Source organism: Quercus suber, unplaced genomic scaffold, assembly GCF_002906115.3.
Source record: "Quercus suber isolate HL8 unplaced genomic scaffold, Cork oak 2.0 scaffold_207, whole genome shotgun sequence".
In the NCBI taxonomy this organism is placed as follows: domain Eukaryota; kingdom Viridiplantae; phylum Streptophyta; class Magnoliopsida; order Fagales; family Fagaceae; genus Quercus; species Quercus suber.
In genome coordinates this window covers 484,209-509,468 of record NW_027069665.1, presented here as the reverse complement: position 1 = coordinate 509,468, position 25,260 = coordinate 484,209, and the positions used below count along the sequence as shown (strand labels likewise).

General features: G+C 34.0%; 1 protein-coding gene across 3 annotated transcripts; it reads right to left on the bottom strand.

Moving 5' to 3' along the window:
- Nucleotides 1-2,281: 2,281 nt before the first annotated feature.
- Nucleotides 2,282-17,855, bottom strand: LOC112006614 (delta(7)-sterol-C5(6)-desaturase). 3 transcript variants are annotated; one of them, XM_024038918.2, is made up of 3 exons: nucleotides 17,464-17,855; nucleotides 6,127-6,432; nucleotides 2,282-2,812 (listed from the first exon to the last, which is right to left on the bottom strand). In XM_024038918.2, exons 1-3 carry the CDS (start codon nucleotides 17,699-17,701, stop codon nucleotides 2,520-2,522), a joined length of 837 nt encoding a protein of 278 aa, XP_023894686.1. In that variant the 5' UTR covers nucleotides 17,702-17,855; the 3' UTR covers nucleotides 2,282-2,519. The 3 variants fall into 3 exon arrangements, with proteins under 3 accessions (XP_023894686.1, XP_023894687.1, XP_065635462.1); XM_024038919.2 differs by lacking the exon at nucleotides 17,464-17,855 and adding an exon at nucleotides 8,830-9,263; XM_065779390.1 differs by lacking the exon at nucleotides 17,464-17,855 and adding an exon at nucleotides 6,977-7,263.
- Between the last annotated feature and the right edge of the window lie 7,405 nt (nucleotides 17,856-25,260).

Genomic DNA, 25,260 nt, shown 5'->3' with positions numbered 1-25,260 from the left:
GGGGGCATGGATGATCAACAAGTGGAAGAAAGAGATCATGGAAAAGGGACTATATAAAAGGGAAAAGCAGATTAAGAGAGAGGGGATGGAGGAACAACAGAAAAGCTTCCCGGCCTGTGCCGAGGACAAACTTAGAAAATCTCAATTCCTCTACGTGTGATTGTGTTGACCATCATGCTAGCCATTGTAATCCTCACTAGTGCCTTGTTCTTAAACCCATTCTCTACAAATTCATTGTATTGGACTAATTGGGCTTGAGTTCACTCATCCAACTATAGAGATGTTTAAGCCCAGTCCCTACAATTAGAATAAATTATCCTCATTTAAAGGTCTTGAGTAGAGTTTTTTCCAACTATAATAACTGTTCAAATCATCATCTACGATTCTTTATTTAAAAAAACTTGTTAAGGTATTTATATAAGTTACATGATTTTTTAAATAAAACAATGGCAAGGAGATAGGAATTGATTTTTATTTCCTCTTGAGAGAGAGAGAGAGAGATTTATTTAATTGGACTAATCCAATCTTCTCATTCTTCAATTAAAATTGCTTGGAAAATATTTAAATATTAAATTTAGTAATCATTGACATAGTAATTGGTTACAATTGCTCTATATCAATTTAAATAAAAACTAATAAAATAGGTGTACAAAAAAAAAAAAATGCAATAAATAAGTGATGGAAGTTCAAGGGGTGATGAAAATTTTTTTTTTCTACGAAGAAAGTTTTATTCCAAGTCACAACATACAAGCCCCTTTTTTTTGACCTGGTTCTTTCAATTAGCAGGGTAGAAGGATTCAAACCCAGCTCCCCTTGTTAGGAGAATTGGGCAGTGCCATTACAAGGCTCTTGGAAAAAGAATTGTGCCTTGGTCTAGTGTGACAAATTATTAATATTTAACGACACATAATCCTTCTCGGGTAAATTTCTACTTGTGTGAGGTCCTTAAAAGAATAGACTAACTATAGAAGGGAGAGATTTTTCCTTCCAGAATTGAGATAATTTCCTTGTTATAGTGTTGAGTTTCAACTCAATCATCTAACTAGGATTAAGATGCCAAATCTTATGGTAAGCGTAAACTCAAATATGTAGTATATATTGGATGTTGGAAAAGTATAAGGACATAAACATTGCCACAACTTGCTTATATATATATATATATATAGTGATAGGATTACTTTTCATTTTTTTTTACCAAGTGCCCATAGTGCCGTGGTGAATCTATGTATCAGTAACGTAATCCAATCACAAATTGACTTATGTATAAATTGTGGCAAAGTGTTTGATAGTAGAAAATTGATGGATATTTGCACATAACTTTCTTATAGACAAAATAAAATGCCATAGTGCCATCACCAAAATTGTACTTTAATTTTACATGCATTAATAAGTGGTAGTTTTAAGAAGAAAAAAAAAAATGCATTACGAAGTACTTTGATTTATGCTTTGCTCCAAGCATTGAGAAGTAATTGAAGCAGTACAGATAACCTAGCTCGTAATTTACCTTCGTTTGGATGGAGGGAGATTGAAGAGAGGAGAATGAAAACTGGCTAAAATGTGCAATTCTTTAATATATCATAACCACCATTCCCTTTACTCTCCCCTCCTCCTCCATCTACTCCAAAAATATCCTTACACTGCATAGCAAGTACATCGACATATTATATACCATATATCAAAACTGGCATGACATATCTATCAGAATATTAGAATTAAATGAGTTTAAGTGAACCCCTAGAGAAGCTAGCATGGCTGCTCACGTCCTGGCTTCATGGTCTTTGTCCAATAGATTAGCTAGTTTTGTGCTCAGCTCCTTCTAGTTTCTCTGATATAATTCTCATGGAGCAAGCCACTGTCTGTGGCACTCCTTTGTAACCCGTTGCGTTCTTTGTTTACAATAAAAGTTTTATCCAGATCATCAAAAATAAAGAGACCCACTGCAGCTCAGGTCAGGGATGCAAGGCAAGTCTATTTGAACAAAGCAATTGCATATACATCAATCTCCCACCCGTTCCATGATGCACATGCCAGAAATTTTCATATTACATGCCCCAAGGAAAGCTTGTGCCAGCAAGAATTTTTGTAAAGCTGATGACACTACATGGTCGTGTAGATTCTAGACGTTTAACTAAAACCCTTTTGTGAAATATAAGGCAATCGAACCTTTACAACTGGTACCTGACCTCCAAGAGTTACAGGCATTCTAGATGTGCATGCATCTCTAGAGCATTTGGGGGCCTAATGAAGCACGTGTAAGGACAAGAAGACCGGAAAATATACATTTTGAGAGCAAACCTAGTTTATCCATTGCTACACCTCCATTTTTTGAGAGTACATGGGTTTGTGAGAATTAGTTCTACCTGAGATAAAAACATATCTCAAATATTCTCTAGTCATGGGATATAAGAGAAACTAGTAACCAACATGACTTACATACAAAGACAGCATACAAGAAAGCAATCCGAATACATTTTGAAGTTGAATAACTGAATGACCAATCAGGAACAAAGGCAAGAGCATCACAAGACCTTGGATTCATCATCCTGCGGATCACGAAGAGTGCCAAACATCCAATCCATCCATATAGTATAATGGCCGTAGTTATGACGGTATGTAGTATGATGAATGGTGTGGTAGCCAGCACCCATGACAGGCCATGCTTTGGCATGTATGCAATCATGAATGTTTGCTGTCCATATAGCCTCAAGGAATAGCAATGCTATGTGTGATGTAAAATGGGTTGGTACAAGAAATAGTGCTATGACATGTGGTACAGCCTGCAATATTCCGTCAAGTGGGTGAAAGGCCAAACCTGACATAACATATAAGTCATAATCATCAGTTCATGTAGTTAAATAAGACTTTACAAATGCAACCTTCTAATAATAAGGCTGAATGTTTCAAGTATATGAACGTTGTACATAACATAGAAGATGTAGGGGAGCTTATTGCTTAGAAAGGTGAACCAATAAACAATAATGTCAGATTAAAGATAGAGCCATGCTTCCTATGCTTGTTGCTTTAAATCCCCTCAAATAATAAGATCTAATTCACATCTATGTAAGATGATGCAAATGATGTAGAAAGAAAATAACTTTTCAAGAAGGGAATCCAAAAAAAATTAGATAAAATTTGATTCTTCAACAAGATCGATCAGATATTACAAATTACAAAAACCCAAAAGAAATAAACTCCCATCATAGCCAGAATATATTAACTATCTTTCAATTAACTAGTAATGTACCTATCAATCCTAATCCACTTTGCAGAACAGTGTATATAGCCGACTACTACCTGTTCTTAAATTGGCCTTGGAAGCAAATAAGAAAAGCCTACACTTTAATCAAACTCCATGAAGACTAAAAATTTTCATTTGGCCTAAAAGAATCGTCTCATATTGAGAACTTTCTTCATTTTAGTGAGTTTTTGGATAGGAATTATAATTCCTGCGTTTGCGTTTTTGTGTTTCTTTTTTTTTTTTTTTTTTTTTTTTTTTTTTTTTTGCCGTTGTTTTTGACTTTTCAACCCGTGCACTGTTCACAGCAAAATAAGTAGTGGGGTGCACACCAGTGGGTCTCATGCACTGTTCACGAAACCCACAAATCTCACTTTTTAGCAACTTTTTCATTAAAAATAGGTCACACGGTACTATTTACATATTTAAAAATTATTTTGCTACAGTGTTTTCAGTTTTCAGTTTTCAATTTTCAGCAAAATAAGTTATATCCAAACGGACCCTTAAAGTTTGATTCTTAGAAAGGAGTAGGACCAAGGACAGTGATTCTTTATTTCTTTTAATTTTTGGGGATTTATTACTGAAATAGGCTGGGGTCTGCCCAAGTGATAGACCACAAAAATCATTAACCATTGAAGCCAACCAAGAATACGTAATGGCCAATGCATATTAAAGTGACCTAAACTTTGTGCCTGATAAGTGAGAGAGAAAAACAAAAAAGAACCCACTATGGACCCACTGTGGTCACGTACAGAGTTCTATGTCCACCTTCACTAACATGGCTTCTCTTTCTTTCACAAAATCCTTCACAATCCAAAATTCCTAAGTCCTAACAATAACCAAATGTGCACTTGTTAAATAAAAAATAAACAGCTATCAAATGCACACATACACCTTAACGTTAATTTGATGTTTCAATAAGGGTTTACCAAATCTGTTTTAACTTGAGAGTATCTTTTTCTTCTGTGACTATAATCAAAGTTGGAAAAGTACCCTGATGAGCAGTTCCATGAAAAAGCCAAGTGCAACTCTACTTACTTTAGTTCAACTTGAGCTTGAGCTGAGCCAAATAGTTCTTCTAGGAACACAATTTTTGCCACAACTCTGATGTGGCAAACTATGAGTGGATGCCTATCACTTTTACATGGACCCACCACATTTTCTCCACCACTGGCAAAGTCATGGCAGAAAAAGATGTGGTCCTAAATTTTCTCTGAGCCAAAACAGGAAGCAACTTGAATGAGTCAAACTGACACAGCCTAATTCTAAGCTTCCCTCAGTGGAGCATTACAACTCAGAATTCATTGTCAAACCAAATGGAGCACTTCCCTTCAGTAAAATAATATACTTGGTCCCCACCCAAACTTGATCGCATGGAAAATTGAATGAGACTGCAGTTAATCATATAACACCCTATAACATTTTAGAAATCCTCTCCTCCTTGCCCCACAATTAGGTAAACCCCACCCCCTTTAGTTTTCCAAAAGTAAAGTGAAGATATGATAATGGATGTCAGAGTCCAAGAGAAACATGGCCAAGAGGAAACCATACTGTTGCATCAAGTATAAACCAAAGAATACAATATCAATGTCATGTAATGAACATGAGAACCAGTGACAATGGGCTTCTAGCTTGATGACACTTAATTCCTCCCTTCTCCCCCCACCCCCCCCCCCCCCCCCCCACACACACAAAAAAAAAAAAAAAAAAAAACGAGAACCAAGATGAAAGCCAGTAAATCCAATAAGCTTTTATACAACTAAAGAATAAAAATATGCATTATGCAGCTTCAAGAATACGTTCTTTTAATGAATCATATTATCATATCTTTGTAGAAAGAAACGTTTCTGTAAAGAGAAAGGGACATATCCTCCTCATGATCATCTAACTGAAAAACTGGCAGTTCAAGCAATTAAAATTTCTAGGATTCAGTTTTCACACTCTCCAATCAAACGTAGCAATTGAGCCAGGTATGAGGTTGTAGCATACTTATGCTTGCAAATGTAAACTAAGAACAAAGCAACAAAATTCAACCATGACAGCCACACACACACACACACATATATATATTGAAACAAAAAGAAAGATGACTTTAGAAATTAGATAGCACACATTTCACGTGGATCCTATGGCTTGAGTGCAGTCTTTTTCTCATCCTCATTCCCTATATGTTTGTGTCAAAAATCTGGTAGAGAATCACCTAATGGGCAAAACATGGTTTATCACACTTTTGGTAGGATGGGAACTTTACACGAGAGAAAGGCTATTTGGTATAGAGATTTTCATAGTCATGGTCAAATTCAGTAAATGAGATCCAATGATGATTTTATTTAGAGAATATGAAGAAGAGGATAAGGCATAACTTGTAATGGCATATTTCCAAATCCCCAGATCTTTTTTTCCCTAAATTTTCTTGTGCAGGACAATATGTGTGTAGTATGATCATATCCATGAACGTTGAATGACTTTTTCCATAAAAGCCGGAGTTATATTCAACATAGTTCCTGCTGTCATAGCTAGTATTTGGGGGTGGATCATCATTTCACCCAAAAGAGAATTATATGCACCAAGTGAATACTTTAAATGCTTTCACCCTGGAAAATAATTCCACTATAAAATTATTTTAAGCAAGAAAGGATAAATCCTAGGACCTCCCTTAACATTCTTTTCAGAGTTCAGCAGTACCAATCGCACCCTGTTCTGATATGTAAATTATTTTCAGGATTAGATGTTTCTGATATGATACTTCTTATATATATACGTGCAGCATCTATGTCAGCTTATGTAAATCTAAAAAAGGCGAAGATTACACATACAAGCATCCAAAATCCAAGACCCGCCAACTAGAGATAAAACCGTGGAGATTGAATTTAGTAAATTTGAGAACTTACCAGCAAATGGGGAAAGAGTATTCTGTTTGTTGTAGATATGATGGGTAGCATGAAGATACTTATACAGAGGTTTAATGTCGTGCAGCTCCCTATGCATCCAATAAATTCCAAATTCCACAATTACAAGATAAATTGCTAAATAAACAAAGTAGGCAGGCCAACCTACATCACTTATTCTTGAAAAGCATCTTGTCCAGCCATTTTCAACCATGTACTCAGAAAGAGTTGGAAGAGCACAGTACCATGGCATGGCTTTCATGGCAACATACATTTGCAAGAGCATGGCCTTATTAGATGGAATGGCATCTGCAGCAAGGGTATTCAACATATCCAACAAAGATGTTAACATGGGCCTAGATGGAATAGATTCTCTCATAAAAATATCAACATACAATGGAGAACAATTGTCAGCTGAAGTTTCAAGAATTAAACAGCAACCACTTAGGTGTTTAAAATATAATAGATCAATTCAATGTTTCATAAACTATCTAGAGTTAGTTAAGTTCAGACAGTATTATCCTGAACTTATGCAACACAAAGGAATCAACAAGGAACGAAAATCAAAACAAGACAAAGTTAAATGCACATTACAAGCTATATTTCAGCATGCCTTGTAGAAATGCCTTTGGAATGAGGGGGAGAAAAGGGAAGGAGAGGGGAAGAGGTGGGTGACACACCTTCTCCCTCTTCAGATTTTTTCTTTAAAAGAAAAAAAAAAAAAATATATATATATATATATATATAGGAGGAGGCAGAGAAGATTTGAGGGGAGTTGGGAGGGGTACCATACCCCCTCAAAGTTTACTTTTCTAATGTCCTCAAATTGGGAGAATTCAAAGGTAAGGGATACCTGCTTTAATGAATTTTCAGTACTTTACACCTTAACAATTTATCATAGTGTTGCCAAGAGACTGGTAAGTTTAACTAGTTGGCACCTCCTAGAGTTTCCAACCGGGACATCCAAGATTCAAATCCCCTCACCCCCACCTATTGATATATCAAAAAAAAAATGATCATAATGTTAATTATCAAGCCAACCCTTAAAACTTCTCTCTCTATAATTGTCAATGAACATGATAACTTATCTTTTCTCTCCATTCCACTCTGCAACCAAAAGAGGGGAAGGATATCTACTCCCTTCTCCCGTCAGTTTCCTCCCTTTATCCTCTCGCTCCTTCCAAACTTTAAAACATTAGTTCAGACAGTATTATGACACATCTATGACTATTTAATCAAATGTTAATTCCAGGATAGATAACATTGCATAAAAAAAGTTACAAGTAATAACAGATATTCAGCACATTACATTAAAAGAAGCCCTCAAAGTTGTGTCATAGAATGTGAAAGTATTCAATATATAGCTTCTTGACAATTAGAAATTTTCCACAAATTTCCATGACATGAAAGCTTAATGCAAAAAATTTTAGGCCTTACTAAGGGCAAGGGGCAGAAGCAGAGGTCTACTTATCAAGCTTTGTGCTTAAAATTGTTCTACTCATCCTTAAGCCATTTAATTTAGGAAGTAGCATTAGTGGAAGAGAAAATCTTATTGATGAGAAAGCTGAAAATCTGACAGCACAAGAATAACCCTTTTTATTTTAAATTGAAATTGTTCCAGTCTAATTACTATCTAATCCGGATCCCATAGATTAGCAGAAAAAATGGTACTCGAGATACAAAACTTTCTACTCTCAAGAGATCAAAGATCACAGCATAGATCATTTCTAAAATCCTGAAAGTTTAACATACACATTCCTTCATTCGTTTCGGTTTTTCTTTTAGGAAGCATTCCCCTATTTTTCTCTCAACACACCATAACAGGTGATAGCTACTGGATTAGTGAGTTCAATCAAACAATTATTTTGTTCCTTATCATGTGATAAGAAAGTACCGGTGCAGAAACAGGTGGCAGCAAATGGAATAGACACGTATCCACTCATGGACAGAGCAAAATTTTAGACGCAGATTGAACTGACAACCAAACAAGACCCCATTGACACCAAAGAAAAACAAAGAAACAATGGAATCATACAGGCAGTGACTATTATTTTACCCTACAATTAACTGAAAAGTCTAGACCATCTCAGATCCAAAACTGACACTAAAAAAGAAATGCATCTGACAACACAACTGAAAATAAAACACTAAAACAAACACTGGTCATTGATGATACTTTACGATTAACTTTAAAATCCAAACACAATTATGCAGACAGGGTTTAAATAAATAAATAATACAGTGCCTAGAACAGAGCAAAACAAATTGAAATAAAGCATGTAAATCAATAAATAATAAGGTGCCTAAGCTCAGAAGAAACCATTATGCAGACAAAAAATTTCCAATCCTCAATTAACTTTCAAATAGAACCCAGATTCAGATTCAGCAAAACCCAACGGATATCAATGTCAAAAACCGCAAAAATCAACTACTATAATGAAATTTACCCCAACAAAAAAAGAAGAAGAAATTTATAAGAAATCAGGAATCAAAATCAAAGAATTACATTTATAATCTCATATTCCAGTCATCTAGATTACTATATGTTTAAGCAATGCAAAAACAGATTAAGAATTAACAACCAAGCAAAACCCATCTCATATCGGCGTAAACTAGTCCAAACCAAACATCCAAAACATTAAAAATCACAAGAACAACAAAAGCAACATAATTGTGAATTAAACCCAACACAAAACGCATATATACCTTTAGGAACAAAAACATTGCGCTTGAGATAATAAATGTAGAAACACCAGAGGAAGCCAGAGAGGAGGTAGACTAAAGTTCCACCAATGTAGTTGCGGACCCATGTCTGGATGAAGTGGGGTAGTGGGTCCCACAGTTTCATTGGCAAGAAACTCCCAAGCACAATGCGGTTGTAAAAGGTGGTCTCATCCATGAATAGTTGCAGATATGCATCACCATGGTCATCCATGTTTGGTAGTGGATGGTCCAATGATTTCTCGGGTCGGGTTCCGGTGATCGCCGACGGAAATGTTGCCGGCGATTTGGAATGGGAGGTGTGAGTTGGAACAGAGTATATATAAGTAGAAGATTCCGAAATTAATCGTGTGGCAACAAATGAATAGTGCGGCTTTGGGGATGATCCATTTCAATAACCATTGATGGGTTTTTTCTTTTTTAGTGCGCTGCACGTGGGGTTGGGTGTTTGACTGGTATTTATAAAAATAGCAGTTTGAATTATAAATTATCAAAAATAATAATGTATATATAAAGAAGTTTATTTTATATTTTTTTTTTGACATAGAGTTTATTTCATACTTAAATCAACTATTTAATAATACTTATTAAAAAAATACTTTTCAATAATAATAATAACAATAATAATAATAATTTATTGTTCACTAAAATTTATTATAAAAATATTGTTAACTAAAATTTGTTGTAAAAATATTTTAAAGATAACATTACTCTAATATAATTTTTTTTTTCATAAGCTTACTTAAAAAAAAATGTTCATGCCCTTGCCCCACACCACATGTATAACCAAAACCAACGCAACACCTTTTTTTTTCAACCACATTTTCTTCACCTCTTGTCTTCTTTATAAATTCACTTTTGTAGGTAATTTGTTCGAGTATTAAAATTGACTAGGTGTGGTTATGGCTATTCTTAAATATATGATAAAATAATATGGCATACTGAGATTGGAGGGATAAAACATGGGTTTTATACCACATCCTTACCGAATTTAATCTCTTTAAAATATGGGTTTTGACAACTTATTTGATAGCTTATTTGGTAATATGGGTTTTGGTAACATCCTTACGAAAATGTTACCAATTTTTTTGACAGCTTTTTTATATATCATGTGTCTATAATATTATAATCTATAGTCTATATAAATTGAAGAAGTTTGATTTTTAGTTAACCTTGGAATAATATAAAATTTTGAAGTTTCACAATTTTATATGTGATTATTCTCTCTCTCTCTCTCTCTCTCTCTCTCTCTCTCTCTCATATATATATATATATATATTATAATAAAATTTTCTTCTATATTTAAACCTTCCCTTATAAATTATAATCTTGATATATTATTTTACAAAAACAATCATAAGGCAAGGGTGGGAGGCGTGTGCACACATGATTAGTACACCCTTCCTTAGGCTCAATGCTTATAAGGCAATGGTGTGAGGCGTCTCTCCCCGATGTGGGATTGAGCAAATTTGTGAGGGTCACACCTAAACCCAAAGTGAACAATTCCTTCTTGGGGTAGATTCACAGATACTTTATGTCTAAATGGAAGTATTATTTTCTATTTACTACTCACGGATCACAATTACACAAATCAATAGATCGTAAAATTAGACACGAGAAAAATTGTATTTGTAAAATATTATAAGAAAATAAAGCACTAAAACAAATACTGGCCACTGACCATATTCTTTTCTTAATGATTTATTTTAAAATCCACTTGAAACTTTGCAGGCAGGGTGGAAATAATAGTGGCCATGATAACGTTCATCAACTGAGAAACCCAAAAAATAAAAACTGTAACTTTACGTTGAAATTTTGTAATTTTTACGTTGCTTCGTGATCATCAGTATCATCATGAACTCAACGTAACTCTCATATAGTTGAAAAGCAAAACAATGCAAGGAAAGAAGAAGAAAAGAAACAGAGAAAAACTAGAGAGAAGGATTTGATGAAAATGAAATTCTATTACTCTTCATTACTATAATTCTCGTACTAGCCCCAATATATATAAACCATAACCACCTTCACAGAGTGTGGAACAAACATAACCAACCCTAATTCAATCATACCAGACCCTGACATGTGTACACATAGGGGTGTCCACGGGTCAGGCCGGGTCGGGTTTGTGCCCAACCCGGACCCAACCCGAATTAATCGGGTGGATTAAAATTTGACCCGAAACCGACCCGGACAACTGGCTAGATTTTTCGGTTCGAGTCTTGTCGGTTTCGGGTTGTATCGGGTCGGTTTCGGGTTTTATTTCGGGGGCCGATTTTGGCCGGATCCGGCGAGATCTAGCCGAAATCTGGCCAGATACGACGAAATCTGGCCGGATCCGTCGAGATCTGGCCTAGATTTCCTCAGATAACGACGAGATCTCGCCGGATTTGGTCTGGTATGATGAATATTTCGCCGGAAACGTTAAAGGTATGGAAGATTTGGTCTGGGTTGCTTAATATTTCGCCGGAAACGTTTAAAAATATCGGCGATTGGTTTGGGTTGTGTAATATTTCGCCAGAAACTCCAAAAGTATCGGTTCGGGTCGAGTTTCGCCGGTTTTGAAATGCAAAACCGCCAACCAACCCGCCGGAGGTCGGGTTTGACAGTTCGGAACCCGCGTTTGACCGCCAGAGTTATCGGGTCGGGTGGCGGCGGGTTGACCGGGTTAAGCGGGTCCACGGGTCTCCTGGACACCCCTATGTACACAGACTTACTAACTAACTCCACTGTTTTTACCTAATTTAAGCTACTTGCAGTTTTACCTATTGTATCTCTATTACAGGTCGTTCACCAGCAACTTTGTCATCGTATGCCTTTACATCCCCCCCTCAAACTGAAGAGAGGAACTCCCATCAATTTGTGAGCAAGATCAAGAAATCATGGAGAAGAGAGAGCTTTGGTAAAAATATCAGCTAGTTGATCAAGAGTGAAGATGAAATTAACCTTCAATTCCTTACCAATAACTTTCTCCCTAATATAATGATAATCAACTTCAATATGCTTGCTCCTAGCATGAAAAAGGGGATTGGAAGCCAAAGACAATGCAGAGACATTATCACACCAAAGCATAGGAGGCAAAGACAAGAAAACACCCTAGTCTTTAAGAATCATCCTAATCCAACTCAACTCTGCAGCAGTGGTAGTTAAGGCTCTATATTCTGCCTCCATTGAAGATTTAGCCACAGTAAGCTACTTCTTAGCAGACCAAGTATTAGGAGAGTTACCCAAGAACACCACCATACCAGTATTAGACTTTCTATCAAGAGGATTACTAGCCCAATCAACATCACAATAAGATGAAAGGATCAAAGGACCTACCTGAAAATGGATTCCATGATGCAATGTACCCTTGAGATATCTAAGAATTCTCTTGGCTGCCACTAAGTGATGTTGAGTAGGATGACTCATAAATTGACAAACCTGCTAGACAGAGTAAGCCAAATCAGGCCTGGTAAAAGTCAAATATTGCAAAGCCTTAACCATGCTCCTAAAGACAATAGGATCAGGAAGCAAAGAGCTATTCTGAGAGTTGACATGAATTGTAGGAGAGCATGGACTAAGGCAAGGCTTGCAGTCCAACATATTGAATTTGGTGAGCAAATCCAAGGCATACTTGGATTGATGCACAAATAAGCCTTGAGAAGTATACTTAATATGAAGTCCAAGAAAGAAAGCAAGGGGGCCAAGATCTTTCAAATCAAAGACAGCAGCAAGTCTTGAAACAAGATAATCAACGAATGGAAGACTATTACCAATAATAATGATGTCATCCACATAAAGGAGAAGATAAACTACAAAAGAACCATGATGTAGAATAAACAAGTTACAACCTGTAGAAGAAACTTGGAAGCCAATATGAAAGAGCTAAGAAGTAAATCTATCAAACTAGGCCCTAAGAGCCTGTTTAAGACCATAAATGGCTTTATGCAATTTACAAACATGATCCGGATGAGCGGGATCCACATAACCTAGAGGTTGAGACATAAAAACCTCCTCTTGAAGCAACCCATGAAGAAAAGCATTGGACACATCCAACTGCTTCAAAGACTAATGATTCTATACAGCCAATGCTAAAATGATCCTAACAATGGCAGGCTTAACAACAAGACTAAAGGTCTCCTCATAGCCCAAGCCATATTGCTACCAAAAACCCTTAGCAACCAACCTTGCTTTATACCTAGCAATGGACCCATCATTACTCCTTTTAATTTTGTACACTTATTTATAATGAACCACATTCTTACCAAATGGAAGAGGGACTATAGACCAAGTATTTTGTTTTAAGAGAGAATTATACATAGAATCCATAGCTTCAACCTAGTGTGGAAACCTTGAAGCAACATGAAATGTAAGAGGCTTTTCTTGAACATAATTTCTCACAACTGCATATGCTTTGGGCTTGAAGATGCCATGTTTGGATCTGGTAAGCATAGGATGAGTATTTGGAAGGGAAGAAGAAGTAAATGGAAAAAAATGGAGTAGTGGACTCAATTATGGACTCAGTAGCAGCAAGAGGTGGGGACTCAACTTGACTCGAGGAGGGAACAATACTAGAGGAAGGAAGAGTAACATCAGCTAAAGTGGCAAGAACACTAGAAGACTCACTAGACACAAAAAAAGGGTGAAATGATAGAAGGAAAAGCTTCAGAGACAGCAGATAAAGAAGAAGTGGAAGAATTGGGTAAAAGGGTAGAGGTCCAAAGGTCAAAAGGAGGATTGTTAGATGAAGAGATGCTGAGAATCAGATAAGACTATAGGAAGAGTAGGGAATTCAGATTCATGGAAAATAACATGGGAAGTGATGTAAATCTTTTGAGTATGAGGATCAAAACAAGTATACCCTTTGGATAAAGGAGGATACCATATGAAAATGCATTGAGTAGACTTAGGCTAAAGCTTGTGATTAGTATAGGGCTTAATAAGAGGAAAGCAAGCATGACCAAATTTCTTCAAAGAATGCAAAGAAGGAACAGAGTGAAATAACAATTCCCAAGGAGACTTAAAAGCTAAAACTGAAGAGGGAAGCCTATTAATCAAATAAATGGCATTGCTAAAAACATAACACCAGTAAGAAGAGGGAAGATTAGACTGATGAAGCATGGAAAGACCACTCTTAACTATGTGCTTATGTTTTCTTTCAGCAACACCATTTTACTAAGGTGTATAAGGGCATGACAACTGATGTTGAATGCCATGATCCAAACAAAAAGACTTAAAATGATTACTAGTATACTCATCCCCACCATTAGTTCTAAGTGTTTTGATTTTAGACCCAAATTAATTCTCAACAAGAGCTTTAAAATGCAAGAAAACAATAAACACTTCATATTTATGTTTAAGAAGAAATAACCAGGTGAATCTAGTGACGTCATCAACAAAAATGATATAGAATTTATAGCCAAGAATAGAAGTAATAGGAGCAGGGCCCCAAACATCACTGTGAACAAGTTGTAAAGGAGAAGTACTAGACATAATATGCTTTGAAAAAGGAAGTTTGAGGAGAAGTAGTAGACATAATATGCTTTGGAAAAGGAAGTTGTAAAGGAGAAGTACTAGACATAATATGCTTTGGAAAAGGAAGTTTGAGAATCTTAGCACTTATACAAGATTTACATTGAGAACAAATGTCATCATGTATAGAAATTTTAACACTGTTATTGAAAGAAGATAAGGTAGAGTGAAGAAGCTTGGAACAAGGATGACCATATCTTTGATGCCACAACATTGCTTCATTGGAAATAGGAGCATTAACAGAAGACTTGAAAGTAAGAAATGAAGAAATAGCAGAATCAGCAAAGAGTTGTGAAGGGAAGGGAATGGGATACACACCATCCTTACTCAAGCCTTGATAAAGAAGCTTCCCCATAGGCAAATCTATAATTAAGAATTGATTGGCATCAAAATAGCAAAAGGCATTGTTTTGTAAACAGAGTTTATGGACATATAATAGATTTAAAGCTAATTTAGGAACCCTAAGGATATTATCTAAATGAAAACAATGAGAAGGTGTATGAAGCTTACCATTACCAACATGAGTCATAGGCAACTCTTGCCCATTGCCAATAGTTACAGTTTCATGACCAGCAATAGCTTGAGTGTCAGTGAAAGTTAAGAGAGATCAGGTGTAACATGGTCAAAACAATCTGTATTAGTAAGCCAATTTGATGTATTTGCTGAAGCAGAATTAGCAGTTGCAGTTGCTACCATAGATACTAGCTTGGCTGAAGCATGTCTGCCTTGGTAGGCAAAATTCATGTGATGATAGCAGTCCAAGGCAAAATGACCATTCTTGCCACAAATTTGACAAGTAGGTCTTGAAGTCTGAGATTGTCCTTGAGACTGAAATGAAGGAAAACCATTCTAAGTTGAGACTGTGGTTGAAAACCAGGAAATTGAGAGGTAATAGTTGCATTTCCAGAGGATTGACCATTATTAAATCTAAAAATAGGGCCAAAATTATTGAATCCTCTGTCACGACCCCTCTAATTGCCATTTCTGTCTCTACCTCCATTATTAATCTGATTAAATCCACTCTGAAGGATCATAGCCATAGCTGTATCCCTAGTTTCAGATTTCTTCTTAATAGCTCTCTCTTCAACATTCAACAAAGTATTCAACTCTTCTATAGTAACCACATCATTACAAGTCCTTATTGCAGAACAAAATGCACTACATTCATTGGGTAAAGCTTCTAAAATTAAATGTATAAGCTCTTCTTCATCAATGAAAACAGCAACAGAACTCAATCTATCCTTAGCTTCTTTTAATTCTTTGAAAGAAATTATCCATGCTTTCAGAACCGTTCTTAATACTCAACAATTCATTTCTCAAACTCAAAACATGAGAGTGAGATACAGAAGCAAACCTCTTTTCAAGCACCTTCCAAACTCCCTTCGCAGATTTCTGACCCACGGTGATGGCTAGAATTGACGGAGATAGAGTGGAATTGATGAAGGTGAAAAGAGCTTGCTCTCTGCTTTTCCAATTGAAATACTCTGGGTTTGGCTCTCTAGTGAAATTTCCAGAACTATCTTTCAAGAAAGAATTAGAAGCTACACACGAATCTTTAAGAAAACCAATCATGGCATAAGCTTCAAGAATCACAACAATTTGATGTTTTCACACAATATAATTTGTGAAATCTAGCTTCATCGTCATCATACTCAACATATTTGACAAGAGCAGTAATGATGGATTCACCAAAGGACTTGTGGTAGTAATGGTGGAAGGAGTTGTTGAAGAACTAGAGCTCGGAGCAAAAGTCATTAATAGTGGCTCTGATACCATGAAAAGTAAAGCAATGCAAGGAAGGAAGAAGAAAAGAAACAGAGAAAAACTGGAGAGAAGGATTTAATGAAAATGAAATTCTATTACTCTTCATTACTGTAATTCTCGTACAAGCCCCAATATATATAAACCATAACCACCTTCGCAGAGTGTGGAACAAACATAACCAACCCTAATTCAATCATACCAGACCCTGACATGTGTACACAGACTTATTAACTAACTCCACCATTCTCACCTAATTTAAGCTACTTGTAGTTTTACCTATTGTATCTCTACTACAGGCTGTTTACCAGCAACTTTGTCATCATATGCCTTTACAATAGTCATATCGGGAGAAAATGTGCAAATGCCCTTTTCACGCAAATTATGTAGCGTTTTGCCCTATTCCCAAACTAATTAAGAAAATACCATTCCTTTAAAACTCGATTTGAGAAAAATCAAATTAGGTCCTATAGTGGCGTTTTTAAAGAGCCTATAATGACGTTTTAAGGACCTATAGTGACATTTTGTAACTCGATCTCCATGAACTTGAGTTATAGATAAAAAAAAATGCCTATAACTCGAATTCATGGAGGTCAAGTTTCAAAACGCCACTATAGGTTCTTAAAACGTTACTATAGGCTCCTTAAAATGCCACTATAAGGCTGCAGAAATTTTTTGTTTTTAAAACTCGATTTATTTCAAATCGAATTACAAAAGAATGATATTTTTCTAATTAGCTTGGAAAAGATGGCAAAACAATACAATTTTTGCTTAAAAAAGGCATTTGCCAATTTTTTTCCGGTCATATCAATAAAACTTCACGAATTACTAATTAAAGAAAAATAATTAAAAAGTGTTAACACGAATTCAACACCGAGAACAGATCAACAGAGCAAAACCATATTAAATAAAGTTCAGAATAAAAAATAATAATAATAATAATAATAATAAAATCACAACAACAGCAACAGCAACAACAACAGCACTAAACAGACAAAAAATTTCCGATCCTCATTTAACCTTCCAAAAAAAGAAGAAGAACCCAAATATAATTAAACTGAGCAACAGACTTATATCAAAGAAAAAAACAAAAACTTATATTTACTCCGAAAATGTTTTAAATAAACAAAATAGCATCCATAATTTAATCTTATATTACAGTCATCAAGATTACTTTGTTTAAGCAACAATATAAAAAACAGATTAAGAAAAACCCACTTCTCAAATCAAAGCCAACTGGTCCAAAGTCCAAATCAAACAACGAAAATATGGAAAACACCAAAAACAAAGCAACGGTACTACTGTGATTGTGAATTGAACCCAACTAAAAAAGCAATATAAATATACCTGTAGGAAAATAAAGATTGCGGTTGAGATAATAAATGTAGAAGCACCAGAGGGAGGCAGAGAAGAAGTAGATTACAGTACCACCAATGCAGTTGCGAACCCACGACTGTATGAAGTGAGGTAGTGGGTCCCACAGTTTCATTGGCAAGAGACTCCCAAGCACAATGCGGTTGTACAAGGTGGCCTCATCCATGAATAGTTGCAGATATGCCCTACTACTTCCATGGTGGTCTTCCATTCTTGGTGGTGGATGGATGGTCCAATGATTTTTCTGGTCTGGTTCCGGTGATGGGTCACCGGAAATGTGGCCGGCGATTTGGAACAGACAGAGAAAGAGAGAGATATGTACTGTACGTCACAACAGTGCAGGACAATTGTAGTTGCGGAGGATCCAATCCAATTGATGGTTTTTTGTAGATAGATTTTATTGGTACACGGGCACCATTGAGCTCAAATTGCCTTTATTAATAACACATATATCATACTTTGGTCCCACGATTGGACATGGCTTATCTTTTGGGTCATTTCTTATGACATGATGTGATAAAATAAATATTTTGATATTGCTTTGCCTTCAGCAAGATGCATTTTCCTTTTTTAATGCGAAAGTAAGATACATTTTTAAGTTACAGTAATCCATACTCTTTATTGAAAATTCTTTATTTTATGTCACCGACACACTTAACCACACTAATGTGAGGATGGGGTAGAGAAGGGCCTTAGGTTTGGCAACATAGATACTGGGTGGGGACTTAGGCTTGTGACACCCCCCACCTTTTAGAGCGGCTGTTTTTCTATATTTTATATTTTATCAATCTACTTTTTAAAATGCATTTTTTAATAGATTATTCATCATTTATCTATCTTATTTAAATATTATTTTTTATTCATTTTTTAACACATATATTCCCATACTCCCATTCCCACTCTTTTCTTCACTAATTTTTTTTATACTATTTTATTCTTTTGCTAATGAACAATAACACATCAAGTTTGGAGAATAACTTTTCATTAGAAAAAAACTTTTTGAGTTTTAAAGAAGCTGTTGGAGAACTATTTTATAGTTAGAATCTCTAAAATAAAGATGATTTTGTGTTTGCCGATGCTATTGAAGATGCTCTTAAAGCCTATTCCAAATTAATATCTTTTTCTTTCTTCTAATTTATTTAATGTTTGGTTGTTTTATTCTAACAAAATCATGAGTTCTAATCTGTTTTAAAATCTTAATTGGCATGTAAGAGAAAATTAAGTATAATAAATTAATAATAATACTAATTTGTAAAAATGTGAGATTTTTCAAAAAATTACGAAAAGTGTAAGTCTAATTTTATATAAATTTTATCAAAAATAGTATAGCATCTTTAATATAAAATGAAAGATATTAATAATTGTATCATTCTAAATGTTTGATTTATCTAGGGAAGAAAGAGTGCTAATTAAGTAATTATAAAGAAGTGGACTACTTTTTTTCTTCTTTGTGTTTTTAAGTATATTTTGGAATAGGCCGATTAATCAATGTGCCTAAAAGAGTTACAAAAGCAAATGATGAAATCATAGAATTAAAGGAAATTAAGATGGTAAAAATAAAACGTGAAAAATATTGGGTTGGTGAAATAAGAATGCTACAAATTAAGTCCGACTTGATCGATTTTTGGCAGTTTCTTCTGGTGGTCAAGTGGAATTGAATTAGAAAGTTGAAACTAGAAGGAAAATACTGTCGGGTTGGTGAAATTGAATCCAAAAAACCCAACTCGACTGCTCTTTTTAGCCTTATCTTCTTTTGACATGTATCATGCCTCTTTTTCTCTTTCTTTCTTTTTTATTTTTTTATTTTTTATTTTTTATTTTTTTTATTTATCCCACATGAACACCTTTCTCTCCCTCTCTAATTCTCACAATCGTAATGTTGACATTGTTGATGTTAAAATTGTTGTGCGATTATGAGTGATGATTGAATGACATTGAGAAAGCCGTTGATGGCTACATATTAATATTAAACACTTGTGTTACAATGAACTCAATGTAAAGTTTATATACTAAAACATATTTGAATAACCCTAAACTAACCATAGACTGACTTAAGGTTAATATACTTGTTCTACAAGTATATAAGCTTACAATTGATTTGGATCACTTTCACCATAATATGTGAGTCTTGGTAGATCAAATGATCACCATATAGGAATGGCCATGGACTAGGTTTGGGTCGTGTATACCAAAACCCGACCCAAAAATTTTATCATCCTCCAAGTAGCGACATTATTACAAGTTGGTTTCTTTGAAGTGTGAGTTCTCATCAAATTTGTCACAAGCATTGATTTTTGGTTGTCCAATTCTACCAAAGTATGTTTGTTTGCACAATTTTTATGCTATCGCTGCTTATTTTCTACCAACTTTTGCTGAATCCCACTGAGTTTTGGTGCTTGAATAGAAGTAGGTGGTGGTTTGCTCGTCACTTGACGGCATTCATTATCATTTTCAAAATATAACCCAGAATGTAAATTAAATTGGTAAAGTTTATTACTAAGAGAGTTGTAAAAGATACGTTTATCAAAAAAGAGAGTTGTCAAAGATACTTCAAATCTATATTTCGCTGGGTTTCTCAAAAGAAAGAAAAAATTCTATTTTTTTTACTGGGAAGAGGAGATGCCAAGTGCCAACTACAAAAAAATCTAGTACCATAACATATTAAACAACTTTTATTTTTTGGTCACAAATATCACGCGATAGAGGGTTTTTTATTTTTATTTTTGGTGAAAAATACAGTAAACTTTTATTTAACATAAACTGAAAAATCATCTATGTCTTGAACATATTTTACTAATAAGTGAGCCGGCTTATTTCCGTGAGAGAATTCAACCTGTCAAAACTCCCGAGTAGCTAATAAAGAGCTGTACACAATGGCAGCCACGGAAGAGGGAGGAGGACAAATATCACGTGATAAAGTTTAATGGGTAAATAAAAAAAATAATATAAACGTGTGAGTGATAGGAGCCAACCATTCAGAGAATCAGAATTGTAGCAAAAAGTGGTTGAATAATAACCGCTTTGCAAAATTGGCAGTAAAAGACAAGGAAGAACTCAGTGGGACCCAGCTCCCAGACAGAAAAGGTGTAGAAGGGACATTCAAGTGTTGTAATGTAAAGGGAAACTTCCAAAGCATAGTGTAACCTGATTCATCGTTCATGCATCTAGTCCTCTCCTCTTGCACCAGAGGTCGGCATGTGGGATTACCATCGTGAATCATGATGTAAACTATTATTTTCGCCAAAATTTATAACACCATAAAAACCTCTTTTTAGTTTTTAAAAATATATGAAAACAATATATATATATATACACACACACACATACTTATGTGAATATATCTCATTAAGTAAATATAAGAGAGAACCTAGAGAACTGTAATCAAGTAAATAATTTGTATTGTTAGCTTGGACATTTCTATGTTTACGTCGGAGGGTTCTATTTTATAAAGTAAAAAAGTTTTACGGAGAAAGTGAACAAGAGTTGTAATTTTTTGAAAAAATTATAGGGTTCTATTTTATAAAGTAAAAAAGTTTTATGGAGAAAGTAAACATCATGACTTGTATTTTTTGAAAAAAAGATAGGTTTCTATTTTATAACAATAAAAAAAAAAAGTTTTACGGAGAAAGTAAACAAGAGTTGTATGTTTTTTTTTTTGAAGAGAGAGACTCTTTTACATTTGGTTTGGGAAAAGATTGAAGAAAATGACATCATTTGTATATAGGGTTTGAAAAAATTTCCCCTTCTCTTCTTTTATTTTTTATGTTTATTTTTTTAAAACTTTTTCTCTTACAGATGCGCTTATACCATTTTATTAACTTTTACCAAGTAAAATAAATATGAAAAAAGTTACTAATGTTGTAAGGGTAGGTATTGGTTTAGGAAATATTTTTAAAAAAATTAAAGGAAAAAGAAAAAAAAAAGTAATTGATTTTTTTTTTTTAGTTTTTTTATATTTCATATGAAAGTAATATAAAAACTTTCTTAAAATTGTCCATTAACAAATGTTTTAAGGACACCTATTAACTGGACCAATAAATATAAACTTTCAATAAAAGGTGAATCCCAACACATATAGAGATTGCTCCAAAATATTTTGAGAGAAATTTGGCTTTGTTAATAGGGGGAGGCATGTATAGCTTTTAGGCCCCCCAAAATTTTGAAACCCCTTGCTATAAAAATTTGGTGGCCCTGCATAGTGATTAGCCCCCCAAATCCATCGATACAATTAATTTATGTTTTGGGGCCATTTGGTAATGTTGTTCTAGTAACGTTATTTATATTTTTTGAAAATACATGTGGATGAAAAAGTGTGTAAAAATATATGTAATATTATTTAAAAACTGAAAACATGTGTTTAAATACATGTACCAAACAGGTCCTAATCTTTAAAATCCCACAATAACTATGAGTGTTCAATGACTTTGAAATCCTACAGGCGGACTCCACCCAAACAAAACAATGACTTTTTCACATAGCCCAATCCATCGATAAAATATATGTTTTCACCTGCGAAATCCTACAATAACTATGAGTGTTCAATATATTTAATAATAATTAAAAAAAAAAAAAAAAAAACTATGACTGTTCAATGACCTGAAATCCTACAAGTGGACTCAAGCTCAACTCAAAAAAAAAAAAAACTTTTATTGATCTCTAATAGATCCCCAAAATAAAAAAATTGATATTTTCATATCAATATGTGTTCAATTTGTGAAAGTGCATTGTGCACTGCTGGAACTGGTGATTTTTTTCCTCTCTCTCTCTCTCTCTCTCTCTCTCTCTCTCTCTCGCAAAATTAATATTTTTCTCAAAACCAAATTTTGTTTTTCTCCAAGTTACATATATATATATATATATATATATCTTTCTCTTTTATTATCATCAATTTTTTTTTTTACTAGTTGATTTTTACTTTTAGGTTCAGATTTTAGGTGTTTGATAATTTATGCCAACTGCCAACATTGATTTGTTTCTAATAGAAATTTGGGTTGCCAAAGAGATAAGGTACTTTTTTTTATTTTTTGGTAAGATTTGAAAAAAAAAAAACTGTAGAAGTTCCATGTGGAATGGTAATTGATGAATTTTATTCGATGAAAGATCGTTGTTGATCATAACTTAATTGATAGGAGATGCTAAGGTTTTTTATTTTTTTTTATAAATATTTTTTTACGTGTTTATAACAAATTATTAGACAATTTTTTTGATAGAACAAATTAGCCAAATTTTGCATACTAATTTCAGTTTAGAAATATAATAATAGATTAAATTTCATTATTTTATATACAATATACACACACACACTAGCCTCTGAGGGATACGGATCCTCTCCATTTCCCTTTGAAATGGAGAGGCTCCAGTACACGGTGAGGATTTCGTCCAAAATGATCCACGCTCAAAAATGATCCACGTATTTAAAATGTAAACCCACACTTAAACTGGAGTTTAAGCACTTAACTGGGGTTTAACTCAACTGGACAAAAAAAAACCTTTTTGGAGGGAAATGGAGAAACAGAGGTAGATACATCAGTGCACTGGAAAACAAAAAAAGAAAACATTTTAGAGGGAAAAGTGAAACAGAGTTAGCCTACGTTCAAAGCTTCACAATTTTAACCAAAAAAAAGCTTCACCGAATACTCACAGAAGTATATCCGTGCACTGGAAAAAAAAAAAAAAAAAAAAAAAAAAAAAAAAAAAACCTTTTAGAGGGAAAAGTGAAAAGAGGTAGCCCACGTTCAAAGCTTCACAGATTTTAACAAAAAAAAGAGAGCTTCACAGAAGGTTTAGAGAAGACATCTCTGTTTCTATCTTGCCAAACAAGGTATATTAGTAAAACTTGTTTATGCTTATCTTATTTGATGTTTGATAATTTTTCTGCATTTATATTGTTGTCTTGGTGAGTTTATATGGTTGTTTTGGTGGTTGGATGCAAGTTAGAGTCTATTTGAATTTTTATTTTTAATTTTTTGAGATAATGATTGAATTTTTATAATGGCTGGATGATTTTAGGAGTATTTTTAATTTTTTTGAGATAAAGATTGAATCTTTTTTTTTGGAGATAAAGATTGAATCTTTATTAGTACACACAGAGAAACAAGCTTACGTGGGCCTAACTAAGAAAATGAACATTGAAAATTTCTTGAACATATTGTTGTTTTGATGGCCACCAATAAAAGCTACACACAGAGAAACAGCTCACAAGTTTATATTGTTGTTTTGATGGTGGATGCAAGTTAGAGTCTTCCTAAAATTTTCATATAATTAAATAAGATTGAACATTGAAATTTCTGTTTAGACCCCAATGTGAATTAATGAGCAAAATTATCAAATTATATTGGTGAAGTGATCCACTCAGACAATTAATTTTTCACTATAATTAAGCAATTAACAAATCAATAAGTAATATAAAAAGCACAATTAAGCATGACATAACATTTGGTACGAAGTGGAAAATCAAAGAAGAATATCTTTAATGGAGAAACCACTTCAGAAAGTAGATTAGGAAAGTATAAACTAAAACAGTACTAGATTTTCAAACAGATAAAATTAGATCAATAAATTTGAATTTATTACCATAAAATGTTATGGAATGGATCAACACTAAAATCCTTACACACATGATCCTAATTCATAGTGTAATCAATAAGTTTAGTGGCACAATTAAAAAAAAAACATATATATATATAATATATATATATATATATATTATATATAATATTATATATATTTCCACAGCTGTTAATATAGTCTATTATAATCGGTTCGTAAGAAAATAGTATCAATGATGAGTTTATGTGAAATTAAAAAATGATTACTTGTATGCTTAATGTGGATTATGGACATATATAAAGAGGTGATCAAAAGGATACTATTGTGGTGTTGATCACAAGGTTTAGATATTTAAATTAATAAATTTCTCTTTTGAAAAAAAAAAAATTTCTCATAATAAATAAGTTCTTTAATCATAATAAGAAGATTCCTTTATAATGATTCTTGATGGCATATTATGGATGCAAGATTTTAAAGAACATGTTTATTACTGTCATGTTTAAATTGATTGGCCTTTGAGTGAGTTGAGTTGAAATCATGCTTGGTCATCTTGAATTTTTATGTTTAGTAACAAAGATATATAACATTTCTCTTATATGAGGTACATCCTCATTAGTATGTTGATCATTCATTACATCCTCATTTTTTTTTTTACATCATCTCTGTTTTGAAAACAAATGATAGGTGACAGTTATAATATATTTATGTTCAATATTTTCTAGGGATAATGATGGGAATACATGTTCCTTCTAATGTGCCCATGGAATCTACCTCATTTAAAGGGATGGAGTTTGAAGCGGATGAGATTGCATATGGTTTTTATAATGAATATGGCGGAAAGGCTGGTTTTAGTATTAGAAAAGAATATGTAAATAAATGTGAAAAGACTGGAGTGGTTACTTTAAGGAGATTTGTGTGTGCGAAGGAGAGAGTTCGAGGCAAAGACAAGAGAGATTAGAATGTAAAGAATCCACGAGCAGAAACAAGATGTGGTTGTGAAGAATGTTTGGTTATCGTACTTAATCGAGATAGTAAAAAATATGTGGTGAGTGAATTTATTGCTGAGCATAACCACTATCTCCACCTTCCATCAACTGTGCACATGATGCCATCAAAATGGAAAGTGGTTGCAACTCATGCTATTGAAATTGATTTGGCACATGAATCGGGATTATGATTAAAGCAATCTTATGAGCTTCTAAGCCTTGTCAATGGGTCGGT

Coding starts and splice junctions, on each gene's coding strand:
- LOC112006614 (XM_024038918.2), bottom strand. CDS start 17,701: ATGGAAGACCACCATGGAAGTAGTAGGGCATATCTGCAACTATTCATG. Junction 6,433..17,463: donor CAATCTTTATTTTCCTACAG/GTATATTTATAT, acceptor CCCTTGCTGCAG/ATGCCATTCCATCTAATAAG. Junction 2,813..6,126: donor TACTCTTTCCCCATTTGCTG/GTAAGTTCTCAA, acceptor ATGTTATGTCAG/GTTTGGCCTTTCACCCACTT.